Raw genomic sequence first — 14,859 nt, forward strand, 5'->3', positions numbered from 1 at the left:
TATATATATATATATATATATATATATATATATATATACACACACACACACACACACACACACACACACACACACACACATATACATATATATAACTATATATATATATATATATATATATATATATATATATATATATATATATACACATATACATATATATATATATATACATATACATATATACAGTATATATATATATATATATATATATATATATATATATATATATATATATATATATATATATATATATATATATATATATATATATACACTGTATATATATATATATATATATATATATATATATATATATATACACTGTATATACATATATATACAAAGTTGAAGTCAGAATTATTAGCCCCCCTGAATTATTAGCCCCCGTTTTTTTTTCCCCTGACTGTCAGTTTAACGGAGAGCAGATTTTTTTTCAACACATTTCTAAACATAATAGTTTTAATAACTCATTTCTAATAACTGATTTATTTAATCTTTACCATGATGACAGTAAATAATATATTACTAGATATTTTTCAAGACACTTCTATACAGATTAAAGTGACATTTAAAGGCTTAACTAGGTTAATTAGGTTAACTAGGCAGGTTAGCGTAGTTAGGCAAGTTATTGGATAACGATGGTTTGTTCTGTAGACTATCGAAAAAATATAAATCTTAAAGGGGCTAATAATATTGACCTTAAAATTAAATTAATTTTTTTTTTATTATTAAAAACTGCTGTTGTTCTAGACGAAATACAACAAATAAGACTTTCTCTAGAAGAAAAAACCTTATCAGACATACTGTGAAAATTCCCTTGCTCTGTTAAACATCATTTAGAAAATATTTTAAAAAGAAAAAAAAAATCAAAGGGGGAGCTAATAATTTTGACTTCAACTGTACATATATACTTATGTTTTTGTGAATATTTACAATTTATGATTATGAATATTTATAAAACCTTATAAAATAACAAAAATCATTATAAAGTATAAATTATGATACAATCATTTTTACTGCAATGTAATATAATGCAAAACAATTTGAACTAATATTTAATAAAATGTTAATTATTTTATATTTAACACATTTCTAAAGGCTCATTTTCGACTGATTACCAGGACTATAAAGACACCTCATTCACACACACTCTTTGCTGAGTCTTAAAAACTGTTATTTCTAAGAATTTCCTTGTTGTGTTTTGACCTTTGCTACGTTTTACTGTTTATGTTGTTTTGCGGCTTGTCCTGACCATTCGCCTGTACTTTGATTTTTAGTGGTGGGCAGAGTAAGGCTTCATGAAACAATGAAAGAGTCAAAGGAAATGTGTTGAAGCTTCGAAACATTTCGAAAACTGTCTACAGTGACACGTAGTGGTCATTTTTCTGTAATGCTCTAGAACTGCTTCAGCCAAGAAACAGTTAAGTAATACATATATATACAAAGTTGAAGTCAGAATTATTAGCCCCCCTGAATTATTAGCCCCCGTTTTTTTTTCCCCTGACTGTCAGTTTAACGGAGAGCAGATTTTTTTTCAACACATTTCTAAACATAATAGTTTTAATAACTCATTTCTAATAACTGATTTATTTAATCTTTACCATGATGACAGTAAATAATATATTACTAGATATTTTTCAAGACACTTCTATACAGATTTGACTTGAATATCACACTAATTGTACAAAAAAAAAAAAAAAAAAAAACTACTAACACTTCCCTTCTTAGACTTTACAGACCTGAAACTTGCCTTTAGTACTTATTCATTGTTGCTCTTGGTTGTGTAAATTGCTTCCTTGTCCTCATTTGTAAGTCGCTTTGGATAAAAGCGTCTGCTAAATGACTAAATGTAAATGTAAATGTAAATGATTAAAGTGACATTTAAAGGCTTAACTAGGTTAATTAGGTTAACTAGGCAGGTTAGCGTAGTTAGGCAAGTTATTGGATAACGATGGTTTGTTCTGTAGACTATCGAAAAAATATAAATCTTAAAGGGGCTAATAATATTGACCTTAAAATTAAATTAATTTTTTTTTTATTATTAAAAACTGCTGTTGTTCTAGACGAAATACAACAAATAAGACTTTCTCTAGAAGAAAAAACCTTATCAGACATACTGTGAAAATTCCCTTGCTCTGTTAAACATCATTTAGAAAATATTTTAAAAAGAAAAAAAAAATCAAAGGGGGAGCTAATAATTTTGACTTCAACTGTACATATATACTTATGTTTTTGTGAATATTTACAATTTATGATTATGAATATTTATAAAACCTTATAAAATAACAAAAATCATTATAAAGTATAAATTATGATACAATCATTTTTACTGCAATGTAATATAATGCAAAACAATTTGAACTAATATTTAATAAAATGTTAATTATTTTATATTTAACACATTTCTAAAGGCTCATTTTCGACTGATTACCAGGACTATAAAGACACCTCATTCACACACACTCTTTGCTGAGTCTTAAAAACTGTTATTTCTAAGAATTTCCTTGTTGTGTTTTGACCTTTGCTACGTTTTACTGTTTATGTTGTTTTGCGGCTTGTCCTGACCATTCGCCTGTACTTTGATTTTTAGTGGTGGGCAGAGTAAGGCTTCATGAAACAATGAAAGAGTCAAAGGAAATGTGTTGAAGCTTCGAAACATTTCGAAAACTGTCTACAGTGACACGTAGTGGTCATTTTTCTGTAATGCTCTAGAACTGCTTCAGCCAAGAAACAGTTAAGTAAATTGAGGCATTAAACCTCACGTTTTAGAGATGAGGGTTCAATTTATTTAGTGAAGCGATGAGAGTTCCTAAATAGCATGCAGAGATAATGGGTTTGAACACAGGGTGATGCAGATATAAACATTAGTTTTAAAATGCTCTGTTATTGAAATGAGTTTTGTTTTATCTTTGGTCTGGCATCCAAATGAACACTTTGTGAATAAATATGTCTTGTTTTGGTCAGAATCATTTTGCAAGTTTCAAATATTGTCATACGGTTATATATTGCTAACATTGCTTACATATTGCTAACATCAATGTATTTCTAAAATGCTCAAGCAAGTATTAGCATTGTTCTAGCAGGAATTAGCATGGTACTAAATGTCGATAACATAATATTAACATGAATAAACATGTTGACAGCATGTTTATCATTTTGCAAGTTCATATGTTTTCAGAATATTTGTACGAGTCGGGATTCGAACCCAGTTCTCAAATCACTTCTGAAATGACTGATGCTTTGAATCAATTTAGTTACGTGACCTGGGTGTTTCGAATCATGCTTAGGTGCGGTGTTTCGACTCGCTTGCACTTCCGGATGTCGACACTGTTTCGAAATGGCAGTTTCGCCTGTACTTTGGCTTTTACTGGTGGGGAGAGCGAGGCTTCAGGAAACACTGAAACAGTCTAAGCAAATGTGTCTCTACAGTGACACTTAGAGGTAACTTTTTGCAATATGTATTGCTCTGGAACAGCTTCAACAAAGAAACAGTTTTACAAATTGAGCAATTATACCCTGCATTGTAAAATTAGCATTTTAACTGCTTTGGTGAAGCGGTGAGAGTTCCTGACTAGTATGCAGAGATAAAGGGTTCGAATGCAAGATTATGCAGCTAGAGACTTTCCTTTTTAAATGTGCTGTTCTTGTGTTTTGTTTTAACATCGGTCTGACATCTGAATGAACACTTTGTGAATAAAGATGTCTTGTTTTGGTAATAAAAATGAACATTAATAAAATGCATCAAGTCTTAATTATGGAATATTTGTACAAGTCGGGATTTCAAACTCGGGACGTTTGCAGCACAGTTACTCACACGCATGGTCCACTAGGAGTTTTTTTCTATGCTATTAATTAAACGCAGTGTTGCCAGGTCTCGAAATGCTTCTAAAATGACTGATCTTTTGAATCCCTTTTGTCATGTGACCTGGTGTTTTGAATCACTTTAGTCATGTGACCTGGGTGTTTCGAACTACTTTAGTCACGTGACCCAGGTTATTTGATTCATGCTTCAGTGCAGTGGTTCAGATCAGCCATCCCCACTCTGACTACGCTTTTGGATTATCTGCACGCTCCTGTCTTCCCCTGTTTTGACCTTATGGCTGATGATGACTCGTCTGGATGCCGACAACCTGAGCTGCATCCAATGCTTTTTGAATGTGCTCACCTAACCCCACCCCTCACTGTGACGTCAGTAGTTCCATTGAGTTCATTGTGTCTGACATTACATCACTGAGGTATGCAATCTCCGCTTGCATCATTAAGCCTGCATCCAGATACTATTGGAGACTGCTCAACTCTAGTTTCCCTGACTGCAACATTACAGATAATATATAATTGTTATTAATAAGAATGATTAAAATTAGATTTGCATTGTAAATGTATGCAATTATAAAATGTGAATTCAATAACTATATAGATTTAATAGCGCATTTAAATTACAAAATAGCTTAATATTTTATTAAATGCTGCTACCTATCACTACCCACTCATCTGTTCAATTGAAGATATTTAGTAACTTACAGATGGCGTTCAGAGGAAGCTGATCTGCCGAAATGTTGTCATCCTTACTGTTTGTGAGCAGCAGCTGATCTACTTTAAATAATGAGCAGCACATGCTTGACAAGCTCCAGTCTGAAACAGCTTACACAACAATGATGTGATATGCACTAAGGGCCTGTTTCTGATGTTCGCGCTTCACATCTTACAAAGTCTTTCCTTAAAACACACAAAAAAATATTCCTACCATTTCCATAGTATCTTCTTTAAACCAGTCTTTGCACCAACTGCAGAACAAAGCCCTGAAGATAAAAAAATAAAGCAAAACACATAAGGAAAGATTAAATACTGTCATATTTTTGTTTTTTAACACACTGCAAGTAGGAGTGAAATAAATGAAATCCCCAGACGTGACATTGTTCAGCGGGCTTACATTTTTTGTGACATTTAAATAAGCCTTGGATTTAGGGGGCATATCTGACAGGCAGCACAGAAAGATATAAAGCCAGAAGATGGATCATAGTGAGGACCCTTCAGAGGGAATAATTCACACTTAGCCGAGCTCATTGTGCACTACAATTATTAACTGACATTTAAATGTCCCTTGCTAATATTATGTTAACCTATACATCAACAGGCACACTAGGAGAGGATAAATAAAACAAATGGCACACACTGGAGAAAGGAAGGATGAGGCCAAGCCAGATGGGTTCATGCAAATTGCTTTCAGATATTTTTTTTCTAACAAACACACAACAACAAAACATAACACACAGGAAATATCTTATATTATTAATACACAAATAATGTAGTTTAGTGCCTCTGTCTAATTCAAAGAAGTCTAACATTGGTAGTAATATTTGAACTATTCCATCATGATTCAAAGGTCTGTGGCATTTTTTACCATTGCTAATGAAAATAAGCATGGATTAGCTTGTTGCTAATATGAATTAACTTGTTACTAGTTGTTAGTAATATTGTTAATATGTATAAACATGTTTACAGCATGTATTTAGAATCATTTTCCAAGCTTAAAATGTTGTCACAAGGCTACATTTTGCCAACATTGCCAAGGCTACATATTGCTAACATTGTCCTGGCATGAATTAGCATGTTACTAAATGATATCAATATGAATATACATGATGACAGCATGTTTATCATTTTGCAAGTTTCAAATGTTGTCATAAGGTTATATATTGCTATCATTGTTAACATTAGTATATTGCTAATAGGCTCTAGCATTAACATTGTCCTTGCATGAATTAAAATGATGCTAAATGTTGATAAGGCTATTTGTTAACATGAATAAACAAGTTGACAGCATGTTTCTAGAATTACTTTGCAAGCTTCAAATGTTGTCATGATGTAATATATTGCAAACATTGTTAACATATTGCTAACATCAATATATTGCTAATATGCTCTAGCATCTATTAACATTGTCATAGCATGAATTAGCATGTTGCTAAATGTTGATAAGGTAATATTGTTAACATGAATAAACATGTTGACAGCATGTTTCTAAAATCATTTCGCAAGCTTCAAATGTTGTCATAAGGTTATATATTGCTAACATTGTTAACATCAGTATATTGCTAACAAGCTCTAGCATGTATTAACATTGTCCTAGTATGAATTAGCATCTTGCGAAATGTTGATAAGGTAATATTGTTAACATGAATACACACGTTGACAGCATGTTTCTAGAATCATTTAGCAAGTTTAAATGTTGTCATAAGGATATATATAGCTAACATTGTTAACATATTGCTAAAATCAATATTTCTAATATGCTCTATGCTTTGTTTATTGTCATGAGGTTTCATAAATTGCTAACATCAATATATTGCTAATACGTTCTACCATGTACTAACATTGTCCTAGCTTGAATTAGCATGTTACTAAATGTTTATAAACCAATATTGTTAACATGAATAAACATGTTGACAGCATCTTTCTAGAATCATTTTGCAAGCTTTAAAAGTTGCCATAATGTTATATATTGCTAACATTGTTATTATATTGCTAGTATCAATATATTTCAAGTATTAACATTGTCCAAGCATGAATTAGCATGTTACTAAATGTTGATAATGTAATATTGTTAACATGAATAAACATGTTGACAGCATGTTTCCAGAATTTTGCAAACTTTAAATGTTGTCATAAGGTTATATATTGCTAACGTTGTTAACATCAGTAAGTTTAAAATTAACATCTTGCTGACCTGTTATTAAAATTATTACTCTACAGTTACAATAAATCAGCACATTAGTGTGTTGTTAGCATATTGCTAGTATGAATATGTTGCTAGAATTATCATGGTGCATGTTGTTAAGCAAATTAGCAGGTTGCTAGCTAAAATTGTTAAAGGGATCCAATGTGTATATATATGTGCTGAAGTTATTTTTCAAAGAAGTCATAAATACCTTTGCAGCGATAAATTGATAGCGCAGGTCCAGATGCCATCCACATTGCTGAAGAGATGAAAATGTAAATATGTGGTGCGCTCTTTCCTGTCAATACAAAAATAAACACAAGAAATGACAGAGTGAGAAAACAGCTAATAAAGTATGATCTGATCATAGCAAAATGGATGTTTGAATATGCTCCGAATTCACAGACATCAAGTTATCCTGTGAGTTCATTAAAATTGCACTACAATCATAGATTTATTATAAACTACATTTGAAACAATCTAGCATAATCAGTTTATAGGCTTTCATAGACAACCTAATATGTCAATTAGGTTTATTGCAAGCTGTTTGTACATGAAAAATGATTTTATTAAAATCATAAGCCCTCCTGTGATTTTGTTTCATACTTTTTCCAAATATTTTCCAAATTATGTTTTACAGGGCAAGGAAATTTTCACATCATCTTTTTTTTTCTGAAGAAAGTCTGATTTCCACTTTTGTTTGTTTGTCTATAATAAAAGCAGTTTTAATTAAGGTCAATATAACTATCCCCCTAATTTATAAGCTGAATATCTTGCAAAATAACTGGTAAAATAGTATATACTGTCAACATAGCAAAGCTAAAGTAAACTATTTAAATTAGCTATTTAAAATGATTTATAAAACCATAAGTTCTACAATATATAGATTAATAAGTACTTGTATATGTTTCATAGCATCTTTCTTATAGCATGGTCAAAAGCTGCACAATTTCAAGCCAAAGAGTTTCAAAACACTGCGACCAACCACTTTAATGACTGTCCAAGCTTCCTATAATAATGCAGCACTCAGTGATAAACAATCTTTAATAATTGTATTTTCATGCTCCACAGAGCAGCCATTTACAAACAGCACGGAAACATGAGGTTTGGATACTTTCTTCAAAATGTTTACTGTGGCTTTGTTGTAACGCCGCTAGTCATGATGTCCACACTTAATTTACTTGCAGGGTAGTGTGTTCATCTTATCATTTGGGCACAACAGATGGTGTGGAGCACACGTCAGAGAAAAAATAAATCTAAAATTATACAAATATTAACTCCGTAGGCCATTGAATAACAAACTATGATCACACAACAGCTGCTGAGATTATGTATCAAAGTAATAATAATAATTTATGATGTGGATTATAATGTTTTCTTTTATCAAACTGTTATTTTTTTCAATGAGGTCCACTTAAGTTATTAAATATTCTGTATGAAAATCTAAAATAATTCAGTCCTTCATGACACTTCCTCATTTCTTCTATGTATTTCTTTTGCTTATTTTCTTCTATTGTGTATATGAAGAGTTCAGAGGCGAGGCTCAGTTCATGTTCCGGCTGGGCCAGGTGTCATTTGTGTGTGGAGTTTGCATGTTAGCCCCGTGTTTGTGAGTGTTTTCCCTGGGTGCTCCAGTTTCCCCTTCAGTCCAAAGACATGCAGTATAGGTGAATTAGGTTAACTAAATTGACCGTAGTGTGTGTGTGTGTGTGTGTGTGAATGTGAAAGTGTATGGGTGTTTTCCAGCACCAGGTTGTAGTTAGAAGGGCATCCGCTCTGTGAAATATATGCCGGATTAGTTGGCAGTTCATTTCGCTGTGGCGACCCCTGATAAATAAGGGACTAAGCTGAAGGGAAATGAATAAATGAGTCCAGCCCCGAACTCTAAGGGCTCTATTTTAACGATCTAGGCGCAAAGTCTGAAGCGCATGGCGCGAAAGCATTAAGGGCGTGTCCGAATATACTTTTCCTATTCTCAGGACGGTAAAATCCGCTCTGCGCCCATGGTCTATCAGGGTTGAGCTTATTCTCTTAATGAGTTATAGGTGTGTTTTGAAAATAAACCATTTAAAGTCTCATCTCCCATCCCATTTAAAAGTCAGTTGCGTCGCGCCATGGCGTATTTGCTATTTACATGGCGGACATGGTAAGTGGAAAAACTGAATGCTTCACTAGTGAGAAAACAGCATCTGCAGGGAGAGGATAAAGAATGAGCCTCCTCCAATCGGCCTTCGCTTTCTCTCTTTCATGGATAAGGAAACATGTTGTATGCACAGACATCCATTAGCCTACATAATTAATTTTGTTAGTTAAGCGCAAAGATTTGTTTCAAAACTATTTCTAAATTCAGTTCTCATTTCCAGCAAACGAATAAATGAACAATAATAACAAAGCGTGGTCAAAATGCTATGACCCATATGGTCCAAAACCTGACAGGTAGACAAATCTAAGATTTTTTTAAATAAAACAAATATAAATATGCAAAATATAAACAATCCAATTATAACCATATACAAAAGCAAATTGTCATGAATAAACTGAATTAGTGTTGTGTTGGTCTGAAACTAGCAACACGTTGGGGGCAAACAGGTCTTGTGCCTTATTGTGCCAGGTGTATGATTGCTGCGTCCCAATTCGAATACTATCCGTCCTAAATAGTATTTAAAAACAGAATTAGTAAGTCCCAAATCGTACTATGTTGAATAGAGTTACCGGATGGTTTACAAGTTTCATAAAAAAAAAAAAAAAAGTGTCCATACTCCTTACTACTGATATTGCCCACAATACAATGCACATCGGACGTGAAATTGATCAGAACTACAGACACGGTTGAAAAGTGTAAATAAACTACAAACATGGCGCACACACGAGGCCGACGTTAAGTAGAGAGGCTTCGGTAAAGACGTTTGTATGACTGTTAATTAATATCTAGCTAACTGGAACATATTTAAATAGCGCTTCCAAGATAACAACGTGAATTTATATAGGGACGTGTTTGGACATTAACGTCTGAATGCATAAGTATTCAAAAACCTGAGGAGATTTCTCTGCATGAAAGACTTGTGAATGGCAGATTATCCTGCTGCTGCTTCTCCAATAAGATACAGCAGGTAATTAAATATGAAAGAAATGTGGATGATGTGTGTATGATTGACAGGACTGTTAAAGAGGAGATATTATGTTCCAAAGCATGCATACTTTTCTGTTATACACTCAAAAATACATACTTTTCTTTCACAAATAGGAACATACTTTTAGGGCGTAGTATAAGTATGCGAATTGGGATGCTGCAAATGTCTCAAGTTGTTGGGCAAGCAATTGAACCTGTATCTATCGTATAACAGCACTGTATACACTTCCTTTGTCAGTTCACGGTTTTCAATACAAAGCAGATTTTGTGGCTTTTTTGTATGTCCCTCCTGGCCAGACGCCGTATTCTACTACATTGGAAGTCATCTGCTCCACCTACTCACTCCATGTGGAAGTTTTTCACTTCATAAAACTGAAACAAATTAGACACTGTGTAAAGGGTTCTTTTAAAAACTTTTCAAATTAGATTTTTTTTCCCTTGAATATATGGAAACGTACACTCCCTGCATACTGGATGATTATTTTCACATTCTCTTCTGCTGTGTCACAGCTCATGTAACCAGGCCTTTGGTTTGTTGTGTAAACAACTATTTTGGAGTGCGTTTCCCAAACAATGACATAACTCGCAGCTGAACATTGTACGATGTATCATTGGGGAAAAGAACGATGTAGTGACGAGTGTTTCCCAAAGCTGTAGTTTTTCTGTCGCAGATCCATCAGTTGAACAATAATAGTTTTAATGTAAAACGCCCATAATGATGCTCTAAATGGAGTGGTAACAACCTCTTTTGAAAAGAATATAATTCTTTGTGCAAATTATAATGTTGTTCAAGCACACCCATTTCCACACAAACAATCCAATATTAGTTTTGGTAAAAACATGCACTCGTTTTCCATATTAATTGAAATATATGTAAACAGCACATATAGGGCCTACAGCAGGGGTCACCAAACTTGTTCCTGGTGGGCCGGTGTCCTGCAGATTTTAGGTCCAACCCTAATCAAACACACCTGAACAAACTAATCAAGGTCTTACTAGGTATACTTGAAACACCCAGGCAGGTGTGTTAAGGCAAGTTGGAGCTAACCCTGCAGGGACACCGGCCTTCCAGGACCGAGATTGGTAACCCCTGGCCTACAGTACGCTTCCTTTACAAATATTGAGAACATTACATATTGCTTTCTAAAACAAAAAATCACTTACAAAAGCTAAACCTGTATTCCAATATCAAATATAAATCATAGAAATAATAAAGCTATTTTTAATTAATTAAATTTAATATTTATTAGGAATTGAAAAAACCCTACTTTAATAATAATAATAATAATAATAATTATTATTATTATTATTATTAAGTAGGATATATATATATATATATATATATATATATATATATATATATATATATATATATATATATATATATATATATATATATTTATATATATATATATATATATATATATATATATATATATATATATATATATAAAAATAAATATATATATATATATATATAAATAAATATATATATATATATATATATATATATATATATATATATATATATATATATATATAAATAAATATATATATATATATATATATATATATATATATATATATATATATATATATATATATAAATATATATATATATATATATATATATATATATATATATATATATATATATATATAAATATATATATATATATATATATATATATATATATATATATATATATATATATATATATATAAATATATATATATATATATATATATATATATATATATATATATATATATATATAAATATATATATATATATATATATATATATATATATATATATATATATTTTTTTTTTTTTTTTTTTTTTTTTTAAGTCTATTTACAATTTGACACATACAAACCACAGCAAAAATGTTCTAACCAGCAGTAACATAAATTCCACTTTTAAATAATAGGTCACTTATACTTTTTGTCATGAGCCACGGCTGTGTTTAAAATGACAATGTTTTCAAAGTGCTATACGAAGGCAACGCAATTGTAAAACATGAAGATCTCTAAATTTGAACAGTAAAAATGCTTTGAAAGCAAATTACATCAAAGAGTGATGACTTACTGCTTTTTTAAAAAATCAATCCAAGTTTAAATGTAAGATAAGTGGGAATAAAACACAGCCAGGAACTATGTTTCTAACTACAGCTCCAGAGGTGTAGTTGCAAGCATACAAGTTTGCGACGCAGTTTGTGAATGTTCATTGGAACGACGGATTTGGGAAATGCAAATCCGAAATGCATTGGGAAATGAACAAACTATGTTTGTAACAATGGAACTTGTGAGCTTAGTTGGCTAACGATGATTTTCGGAAACAGCCTGGTTGAAACAAGTTTTTGTTTTATATTTTATAATACAATTTATATATATATATATATAAATATATATATATATATATATATATATATATATATATATATATATATATATATATATATATATATATATATATATTGAGAGATTGAGAGAGAGGATCCAAAATCATGGATTCAAAATTATTGTTTTTGGATCCTCTCTATCAAAATGCACAATAATATTCTAAAACGTGTGATAGTTTTTTTGTGAAAATAAAAACCCTAATGGCAAACCCATGGAATAAAACATTTGAAACAATCAATCAATTTGTTCTACACCAGATATAATACATTAAGTATTTTAATAGATGGTATATATTCTGAAATGATGAATACAGAAAACATCATCCTTAAACAACAAGCATTATCAGCCCTCTATAAAAAATAAATTCATAAAGAGATTGTGGGCCCAAAATGATGATGATGATAATAATAATAAAAATAAATAAATAAATAAATATATATAATAATAATAATAACAATATTAATAATATCTTCAAACTCAAAAGACAACATTCTGGCTTTACTAGGGATCAGCTTACAGTGTAAAATGTTCCACAGGAAAGTAGTTTTGAATATATGCTGAGAATGAATACATTATGTCTATCACAGTGTTTCAGTGGGATGACAAACCCCCATCCGTGATCATTACAGCTCACCAATTACTGTAAGTCCTTGAAACATTCAATATTGATGAATTCATCCTTGGGTTTTTCACATTTCACCACAGAGGAAGTACTGCCATGCTCATAGTAAGAGCAGCAAAGTTGCCAGATAACAGGTCACCGAGGTACAGACCTTGGTAAATTTTTCATGTACAGAAATAAAAATGTGAAGCTATGTGAATGAAAAAAAAAACCAACATTTAAATTTATGTTCAGGCTGAGCGGAATAGATCTTGAGGGCATGAGCTCTGCGATGTTGCCAAATCTAGTTATTTTAAGTGTCGCATCTTAAGAGTCGTTTTTGATTCCACTCATTGTAGCAGTGTAAGTAAGGTAATTGGGGGATAAATGGCAGGATTTCATATTTTGAAACAATACTTGGCAACACTGCACAAAACTGACAGGCAGCAATCAAAAAAAATTCAACTCACAAATTGCTGCTTGTTATATGTCATGTTTCAAATTTATATAAAGTTTTGCTACCAACATCTTGGGCTCAGCGTGTCTGTCTCAGATATTCAGCTCGTCACAAATCAAAGGACGCTCAAGCTGCCTTTCCACTGCACACGACATTGGACACGACTGTCGGAATACACCCCCTTGTGGCAGTCGCACAGAATTTTCAGTGTTGTCGTGCACCATGGGAGAGAAGCTGATTCTTGTGGGGTTCGAAATAAAGTGCAAAAAGAGTCTTTAATCTCCGTGAGTTCTCCATGGCTGAATGAATGAATATATACTAGAAACTCATAGACCTCTAAAAAGTTTGGAGGGAATGTGGAAACAACATTGAAATATACATTTTTTATAATCATTTATGAATAGAAATGTTTTTTTTTAATATAGACTTTTTTCTGGTTCAAAAAATAACGAAAAAAATCCAATTTCTCATCTTGCGCGCACGGATCTGCTTAGACAACACTGGAATACATCACACCCGGTCGGCCGGTCGCATATTCACTAGTCGCAGGATACTGTCGCTACCTATCTTTAATGAAAAAGTGCTAAGCTCTGCCCGAAAAGTTGCTAAAAGTTGCTAGATTACATCAAATGTCAATTTGCATTTTACTGACGTCATCAGGTTCTACCATTTCTGTTTGTTTAACAGCCTATGGACAATAAAGGGGTATTTATATTCGCACTATGCTTTATGTAAGCATGTCAATTCAACAAAATTGATTGCTGTTTGAATACAGTATATCATTATAGACGTGTAGTGAATTTGCAGTAGATGTAATGAACTCAGACAAGTTCCCAAACTCTCACTTAAAATATCTGTGATTGTAAACAAGAAAAGAATCAACAGTCACATTAAATTGTTAAAATAAAGGAGAAGCAGATCGGTTTGACTGTACAAGCAAAATACCTTGATACTGCCGGTGCTAAATCATTTGCCGTCAGTACACAAAGGGTTGATCTGCTGTCAGGCTGCAGGTGGGAGAGACTGCTGTACAAGGACTGGGCCAGTGCTCTGAGGTGGGGGAGGGGCCAGCGGCGTCACCTGCAGCTCGTTGAGAAGAGAAGCTACAGTACAGAATGGACAAATGAGTCAATAAAAATCTCCAGTGACACAAAAAAGTCGATAGATTTGTCGCTAGTCGCTTTTTTGAAAAGTTGTCGCTAAGGGGGTCTGAAAATTCGCTAAATCTAGCAACAAAGTCACGAAGTTGGCAACACTGTCAGAGGAGTTCAAATATTTTAACGCAGGGGTGACCAAACTTGGTCCTGGAGGGCTGATGTCCAGCAAAATTTAGTTCCAACCCCAATAAGACTCATCGGGGCTAGCTAATCAAGCTCTTACTAGGCTTTCTAGAAACTGCCATACAATTGTGCTGAGGCAAGTTGGAGCTAAAATCTGCAGGCAATGAGTTTGGACATCCCTGTTTTACAGATCCACAGCTCAAATCGGATCCAAATTTTCTGCATACGGAGATGATCGGAACTCCAGACAGCTCAAGGACTACT

General features: G+C 32.4%; 1 protein-coding gene across 2 annotated transcripts in view; it reads right to left on the reverse strand.

Annotated features, from left to right (window-relative positions):
* Nucleotides 1-14,859, reverse strand: part of im:7151449 — a 264,905-nt gene that overhangs the window by 148,644 nt on the left and 101,402 nt on the right. For both annotated transcript variants that reach the window (XM_073954532.1, XM_073954531.1), the window contains 2 exons: nt 6,933-7,019; nt 4,748-4,802 (listed from right to left, as the gene is read on the reverse strand). In XM_073954532.1, coding sequence (XP_073810633.1) covers nt 4,748-4,802; nt 6,933-7,019 — 142 coding nt within the window. The remainder of the gene's footprint in view (nt 1-4,747; nt 4,803-6,932; nt 7,020-14,859) is intronic.

Source organism: Danio rerio, chromosome 6 (assembly GCF_049306965.1).
Source record: "Danio rerio strain Tuebingen ecotype United States chromosome 6, GRCz12tu, whole genome shotgun sequence".
Classification (NCBI taxonomy): domain Eukaryota; kingdom Metazoa; phylum Chordata; class Actinopteri; order Cypriniformes; family Danionidae; genus Danio; species Danio rerio.